Genomic DNA, 8,306 nt, shown 5'->3' with positions numbered 1-8,306 from the left:
TATTTCTGACCCTTTTCCATCAAGGTTCTTTACTTCAATGCGTCATGATTTACCGATATTTTGGACAGAAATGCAGTAGCTTAGGTCCAGATTAGCAATATACTGGTTAGCGGAGAATGAGATACTGTTTGTAGCAGAGGAGGCTGGAATGTTAGTGGACTACGCCTGCTGATCATACCACCTGGTCAGACCACTCACCACACACACACACACACACACACACACACACACACACACACACACACACACATGCACGGCCACCCATGCACAAGCTCAGGCAGCTGTTCATTATGATTGGATGGGTACAAATAAGTCCGGTCCTTGCACCAGACCGAGTGAGCAGCATCCTCAGAGTTCAGCATCACTACATGTACATTGTGATCAATCATTAATCAATGAATTCTTCAGAATTCAAATCAGTAAAGTTCTTCATTCAGACACCTGCCAGAATATGTATGAATAACCTGAATAAAAAACAAAACAAAACTGTGATACCTGAAACATGTCTTTGCACGTGTGTGTGTGTGTCTCTCTTTGTGTAGGTATTTGAGCATGTGAGAATTGTGCTACTATCGGAGAAACTTCCTGTCCAGACAGGAAATGCATTCTTTGGTGTGTGCTCATCAGTCTGGGATTGTGTGTGTTTTTGCATGTGTGTTTGTGTGGAGACAGACAACAAACCTGTCATGGTACCTTTCAAGAGTTATCTGAGGAATGCAATCCACTTCCACTGGTACAATAGGTCAGCTACTGTTTGGTCCATTGTGCACAGCTTGTTGTTTGGCAACAGACCTGGTACAATGTGTTATTGAGTATTGCAACCATCAAAAGAGCGAGTATTACATTAGCCTTTTTGTAGATAATTTGGATTGTATTAGAAGTTATAAAGTTACCTGGTTGTCGCAATAACTTCCTATATACACTGACCTAATAACCTGCCATTCCTTCAGTAATGATTATTCTGGTAAAGTCATCAACCCTTAAAATTTAGATTTTAATTAAATAATGACAAAGGTCCTGGAGCTGAGATATGATGTAAAAGAAATAGGGGGAAAAAACAGCATCAGATCAGTGTGTGGAATATTGGCCTCAAGTATATTGAGGTTAACACAAAGTATTTCATTGGGGATGTTCCGATAATATTGTCCCCTTCCCGACGCCTGGACTTTGCTAATACCAATACCAAGTACCACTACCAGTAAATAATAAAATTACTACTTGTATAACAAATTTTAACAGTCGTAAAATTATGCATGTCATAGCTATTTTTGAATGAGCTTTGCGGTTTTACTTGTGGGACTTTCTAGCGTTAAATATTGCCAAACCGCGGGCATTTAAGCTAGCTCTAGCCAACGCTACACAACCTAAAATCAGTTATTGGCTGCTCTTAAAACAGTATGGGCCAGTGGCAGTATCACAGTTTAATTTAAGAGAAACTAAAATACTTTAAAAACGTGGTATCAGATCTGTACATAGATTTAGGGAACCGCAGATGCTCGACTCAGCATTTTCGGCAGTATCGGAGACATTTTGAATGCTAGTATCCATATCGGAAAATCTCTGGATGAAATAAGAAAGTAATGCACAACAAACCACTGTCTTTTAGAAGCAGAATTTTAACTTAATGAACTTCTATTAAGAAGCAGAATTCAATTTTTAGTGATAAAAATATTTAGAAGTGTGTGCTCCACTTATATTCAAAAAATTAGTTTGGAACTAATTAGAACAGTCTGAAAAATAACTCATTTGCAAATACAGCTTTAAATGTTTAACAACTTTATTTCACTACCAATATTTACACTACACATTACCCAAAAGGCAAAAATTTAAAAAGTAGCATTCAGGCAACAAATTAGCATAAGTCATCCAGCAAACGTAGCATGGCAAAACTGTACACAAAAATAAAATTTACAGTTATCGACAAACATACTGTACAAAAGAACATGTGGATCAAAATTAAGCTCTTGAAACAGAACCACTTGGTCTCACATTGCATCAAAAATATTTTTGTGCTGACAGTGAAGAGGAGGACTTCCATCCTTAAAGCTAGTCGTGTGTTTTTTTGCCATTTTGCGAAATCCTTGACCTCTGACCTGCAGCCAAAGCATTAGATCGCTGTCAGTTCAAGTCCAAAGCCTGAGTTAACCCTCATAATAAGTTGTATGGACAGTGCAGGACTCATAGTCAAAGCTACAGTTAGCATTCTCTATCTACAGTTACAATACAGTGCTGGTGTTGCAGCCATACATTGATAAAGCCACAGAATGGATCCTTTTTGGTGTCAATTGATTCTTCTCAGTTCAGCAATTAGAACCAAACTGACGTCTTTGCTTTGGTCTGATCAAGAGCTGCAGAGACAGAAAGAAAAGTTCAAATTATCATTGTGCTTTTTACTGCTGTTTACAAAGATTGAGCACATGTGAAGTCAGACTAGTGCTCACAGCTGCATTGTTTTGTAGTATCTACCTGAGTCGTATGTCTCCAGAGATCCATGAAGGGCTGATGGGGTCCATGTGACAGACGTAGCTGTTACAGGACTGTTGCTGCCAGGATTCATCTCTGTCTTCACCCCGTCACTGTGTGGGGAGCTCCCAGCGTTGGCAGCTGGCTGACTCTGGTTCCTAACACCCGGAAGCAGCAAAGGACTGAACCTGGGATCCAGCACTGGGCTGTGGGCCGGGTATGAATGGAGCATTGGGTGGTGGTGGTGCCGGGAGTGGATATGGGCGTGGGGGTGAGGATGGTAGACGTCGTGGACGTTGGGGTAGCCGCTCGTGCTCTGGGTGTTCAGGCTGTAAGTCCAGCTCTCGGGGAGCGTGGCCGGAGGAGGGAGGCTGGCCTGTGAGAGCATGTGTCCGGCCCACAGAGCTCCGTCTGGGTGATTAAAGGAAACAGGGCTGGGGGAAAAGTCTGGGTGGACTGAGGCCGAGACAGATGGGAGGCAGGGACTGGTCTGGGATGGATAAGTGGTGCTGTTCCAAACTGAGCCGCTCTGGCCCTCGGAGAGAGAACCACCATCTAAAACAAACACCACAAACAAATAAGCACTTAGACACCACTCGTTTTCAACAACTTTAACATTTCAACTTTAACATTAACTCAGATTTGATGCCCCTCTCACCTTTCCATACACCGGCGGTGGCTGAAGCCGACTGCTGAGTCACTCTGATTGGCTTGGTCTCACTGTTGAAGGCGCTGGACTGGCTGAGAGCTCGGGAGAAATGTTCATCTATCATATCGCCAATGTCGCCTTGGAAGTACGTGAACAAAACGCACCGGGAACTCAAGTACTCCGCCTCGGCTGGTTGGGTACTGTCCTTCAGCTCTGAGCTGGACATCGATCTGCGGCCTCCTAGCTCGCGTACAGGACCGTGCCGGAGGCCCTGGTCCCTGGAGGGATGCATCCCTCTTCCTGGTCCTTGATTCTCCTGCTGTTGCTCCATACACTCCTGCATCTTACTGTAGACACTCAGCTTCCTCTGGGAAAGACACAACAGAGATTCAATAATGAGGAATAAACTTCACCTCAGTAGAATAGAGGAGCTTTTACAAGAGCATAGACATCGTTTTAAGAACAGTTAAATCAACCTACTGAAAGAAAAACTTTAGACTAAATAAAATTTGACTTTAAATAAACCATGAGTTTAAGTAAGTAGTATTTATTTTATCTGGGTCCAGCTTGGGTGTTGTTTGAAAACAGGTTTCCTTTTTCCCATACTGCTCTCCAACTATTTGTGAAGCTCAATGTGCCTCATCCACATTCCTGAATGGCTGCCATTACATCACCATTTGAATAATAGGATTAATAGTTGTGTGTCATAACCTATTTTTCAGGTTTCAGGTTAAGAGCTGGGTGTGTGTGGAAGACATAAAAAAGTTTGTGTGAAGAACGAAGGCTTTTTAGTGATGGTGACATTATTCAGTTTTTTTCTGGAATAGTAGTTTATCCTCATAAAGCTACTTCAGTCTTATTTTACTTTTAGCTGCTGTGCTTTAGTACATTACAAACTTTTCAACTTTTCTTTCTCTCAGGTATCCTGAGCAAATAAAGTACTCACTCCTAATCCTAAATCGCACCTTGTGTAAACCTTCTTCTCTTCCCTAAAGGAAGTTGTGTCAGTGTCCCTCTGTAGCTGCTCAAGTTGAGTGATGAGTCTCTCACCTGTTGTTGCTGATGGTGGTGGTTGTAGTACGTCGCCTTGTACGCCGCTGCAGGGAGGTAGTGCGCTCCATAGCTTTGGTGGTACATCACATCCAGGCAGCTCATAGCGACGGAGCGGAGCGCTTGTTGGAAAGTGGAGAAAAGTCGAGTGCAGGAGACAAACGCGACTCTCCCCGAGACTTCAGACGGGCTGTATTCTCCGAGCCACCGGTGCCTCCATATATGCCCAAACGCGCACAATGGCCATGTCGTCCAGTTTGCATACGCACAATGCGCCTCCCGCTGCGCGCACAGCCAGCACCACGCAACCCGGGGCCACAAAATGAATCAAAAACGCTATGAGACACACACAAACACACACTGTATCCAGAAAGACACCCCCCTTTTTTTTTCCTCTGACAAGTTTTAGACCGCTTCTGATTGGGTGAATGTTCCTTTCCCCCTTTTCTGTCTTTCTGTTTTGGAGGGGAGTTATATTTAGAGAAGGCTGGGGCCGTTTACGCACGCCCACCGGGGAAGGGCCAGGCCTGCAGTGGAGGAGCAACGCTGTTAACACAACTCCGCACCTAAAGGTCCTGTTCCCACTGCAGGATCCCATTCATAACTTTTCATTATGGACTTGAGGTATTATGCAACATGTCATAAGACCTATTAGTTCATGAGACCCCTAACGCCAGGACTGTGTCAAGGCTCAGGGTCATAGTCAGGATTTTAGAAGTGCTGAGGTCATGAGTCAAACATTTTCTACCCAGAAAGTTACAATATATTGCTCGTGAAATTCATACACATTCACACACTGTAGTAACGTATTGGAAATCAAACATCTTATCAAATTGGGGTCCCTGGTCTAGTTTGTGTCAGATAAGGGTTCTTTGAATTGCAAAGGTCATTTAGTTCAGCCGTTTAACTGATTAAAGTACCCAACAGGAAGTCTAAATTAAAACTACTGAACTTTATGCTCACTATCTAAAGATTTAACTTGAAGAAAGAGCAGATTTAAAAGAAATGTGTTGCACCAAGTGTGAATGAGACCATCTGCAGCAACAGGTGCTATTCAAAGGCAGGTGCATTTAAGCCAGTTAAGGTCATCTATGGGGAACTATTTTAGATTTCACCCTTGAAACAAAAGTTAAAGGGTCCTAAATAAAAAGGGACACATTCCTTTAAAATTCTTGCATATTGAAACTCACTGTCTCGTGTATTCAAACCATTGTTGACCATTGTTCCTCTCATGCTATGGTTGTCATGACATGTTTAAAACAGCATGAATAGGATAGTCCAGCTCATTTATTACTGTCTTGTCTAACACGACTGTCAGTTGTGTTCTCTCCTGGAATGAATCGCCCTGATTGATTGAGAGCCGTTTGCTGCCACCTGTTGGTGAGGTCAGTGACATGACATCATTGTCAGTCTCAAAATGAGATTCAGTGTGAGGTCCAAAGAAGATTCATCCACATCATCCATCCAAGAAGCAGTGAGATGTTCATGTATAGTTAACCGATATTAATTCACTCATGATACACTGACATGAAGACAATGTAATAAAATTCACCTCTAACAGAACGCCTGTACAAAACAATAAAAGGCATTTCATTAATACGTTGTTTAAACTAATTAACATTAACTGCTTTTGTCATTATAATATTATATATGTATTCATGCATGGTTCTCCACTCTAATGGAACTATTAATAGTGAACTGCCATGTCCTGTAACAGGTGAGGACCCAAATGCAGATGTCAGATGGGGATGGATCGAACAAACAGTGTTCAATAGGACTTACGAGTGTGGTGAACAGATCAGGAGTCTGAAAAGCAGTGTCCAAAACATAAAGGCTAAAAGAAAGGTCAAAAAACGTTTTAGTTAACTACAGGTGGAACTGATAAAGGAGGGAGGTAATCAAGAAAGGAGGGAAACCAGACAAAGACAGGAACTAAAGGTAGAGAGACACACAAGGAAAGAAGTTTCAAAATAAAACAGGAAACAAAGGACTCAATGTGCAAACATAGACAAATCCCCCAAAATCAAAGCAAAGTCCAAACACAAGGAGATTGTGAGACCATGACAAATTAATACTCAAAGTCTCACAAAAGTTCACACAGGCAGAATCATGGCATAGACTTCTTGAAGCCCACTACCATCCTTGGGCACTTTGGAGAAAAGGCTGACCTGAAAGTTGCACAGAAAACTGATAAATTGGAACGACTGTTGTGTTTGACATAAAAACACAGAGAGGAACCATTGGTTCATTATAGTAAAAGTCTTCAATATTTAAACATAAGAGCCAACTCGAATCTAATCTTATAAAACAAATGATCTAATAATAATATAATAATACAAATGATTCTCATTTCAATTGAGATACCAGAATTTTATTTTATTAAAACCATGGTAAAATAATGGTGTCAGTTAATATGATCTACAAATGTGATCTATAAAAGAGACCTATAATATTTTGCTGATAATCAATGGTTTGGTCAGTTTTTCTAAACAAGAGGCCGATCCGTGCAGAGCTTAACAGACGGTACACATTCAGGCAAACAGAGACTTTTTGGTCACAATACATATTATGTGTTCATGAGAGAGCTGTCACCCACTGTGGGGAAAGGTAAAGGTTTAGGAAGGTGAGACCTATGATTAATTTCATCCACTCCATGCTGTTGTCGCCACATTTGTCACTGATGACGCTTCAAGGACTAAACGACAACTTGGTAACAGCAACTTGTCATTTTCCCTCATGTTTCATTTACTTTGATTTCATAAAGGCAGAGTAAATCATTCTTCTGCAAGCTGAAGGCAAGGAAGTGGGGCAGCAGCTTAGAAGAAAATAACTTGACATTACAAAATAATTCTTGTTTAATGGAAAGGGATCATGTTAAGAAAACCTGTCCGTCAATATCTTCTTAAGATAATGAGGGTGGAAAACTGAATCAAAAGTATATGTACTTGTTTTTAATTGGTTTGAATAGTTAAAACTTAACAGTTAAATATGCATGCTCTCTTTGAGTAGTTGAAATTGTGTATAAACAATAGTAATAATCAATAAATCGTAAAATCACTGATCGGGTCCACAAAGAATAAGCAATTAGAGAGATTCTATCATATCCATCAGAAAAGCTGCAGAATAGTGACTGTAAGGATTGTCATAGACAGCCGGTACCATCCTCATAAATCATTCAAATCTTATACTGTCACCTGCATGTGTTGACCTGACAGATCACTCAGAGTGAAAGCATCAGCAGACAAAGAGACTGATTATAAAACCACGCTGAGCAGAGTTTGTCCACATCTCCATCTAGTGTTCTCACAGAGGAAACCTCGTCCCTCGCCGTCTGCGCCTGCTCTGGAAGTGGGGCAGTGGAGCACTCACAGGGATGCCCACAGACAGAGCAGGAAGCGGGAGGGAGGATGCACACAGTCAGAGTGTCGTCGCACACACACGTTTGTGCACACGCTCGTGCCTACGTGCACACTTGATAGGGAGTATTACACACGAGCTCTCTGACAGAGACGCTGCTGGACCTGGGGGGTATTCCGCCAAACATCTGGAGCAGCCGGTGCCTCTCCTCCTCTGATCCTTAATGAGGCACAAAGATGTTTATTAGTGGATGTTTTAGGGGGAGCAACAGAGGGAGGAGAAGAGCAGGGACAGGAATTAAAGTGGAGTTAGAGAGCTGTTGGTTTATCCTGCTTTAAAGAACGAGGGACACCTCCAGTGCTGCAGATCTAAAGAGATTTCACATGCTTAGTAAACTTCCACCACTTCAGATCACAGACACTTTTTCAGAGAAACTCTCGTCTCTGGGAGGAAGGATGTTTTTGGGGGATAGGTCCCAGGAAACCTGAAAGAAACAGGTCACAAGAGTTGTGTCCCAGATCTGAGTCTCAGCGGTAACAGAAGAAAAATCACTGAAAGTCCAACCCCTTTAGGTTTTCAGACACTGACAAAGAAAAAGACAATGTGCATCACATTTAGTCAACCTCCTTTTCAGCAAAAAATAAAAACACAACGCAGCATCCTGCCAAATGATTTTTTTACCCTGATTAAAAGATTGATCCTTTTCAACCTTACGCTGCGCTCCTGAGGAGGCAGGTGTGGGATAATGCTGAGCGCCATTGATGATGATATCTCACATTAAGCAGAG

At 42.0% G+C, this 8,306-nt stretch overlaps 1 protein-coding gene across 1 annotated transcript; it reads right to left on the bottom strand.

Moving 5' to 3' along the window:
• Positions 1 to 1,765: 1,765 nt before the first annotated feature.
• On the bottom strand, positions 1,766 to 4,597 carry vgll3 (vestigial-like family member 3). The gene is made up of 4 exons (XM_034574285.1): positions 4,163 to 4,597; positions 3,122 to 3,479; positions 2,467 to 3,018; positions 1,766 to 2,348 (listed from the first exon to the last, which is right to left on the bottom strand). The coding sequence occupies exons 1-4, from the start codon at positions 4,265 to 4,267 to the stop codon at positions 2,308 to 2,310; spliced, it is 1,056 nt and encodes a 351-aa protein (XP_034430176.1). The 5' UTR covers positions 4,268 to 4,597; the 3' UTR covers positions 1,766 to 2,307.
• Between the last annotated feature and the right edge of the window lie 3,709 nt (positions 4,598 to 8,306).

The sequence above is a fragment of the Hippoglossus hippoglossus genome, chromosome 21 (genome assembly GCF_009819705.1).
Source record: "Hippoglossus hippoglossus isolate fHipHip1 chromosome 21, fHipHip1.pri, whole genome shotgun sequence".
Classification (NCBI taxonomy): Eukaryota; Metazoa; Chordata; class Actinopteri; order Pleuronectiformes; family Pleuronectidae; genus Hippoglossus; species Hippoglossus hippoglossus.
Note: the sequence above shows the minus strand (reverse complement) of the source record. Positions and strands in the feature narration are given on the sequence as shown.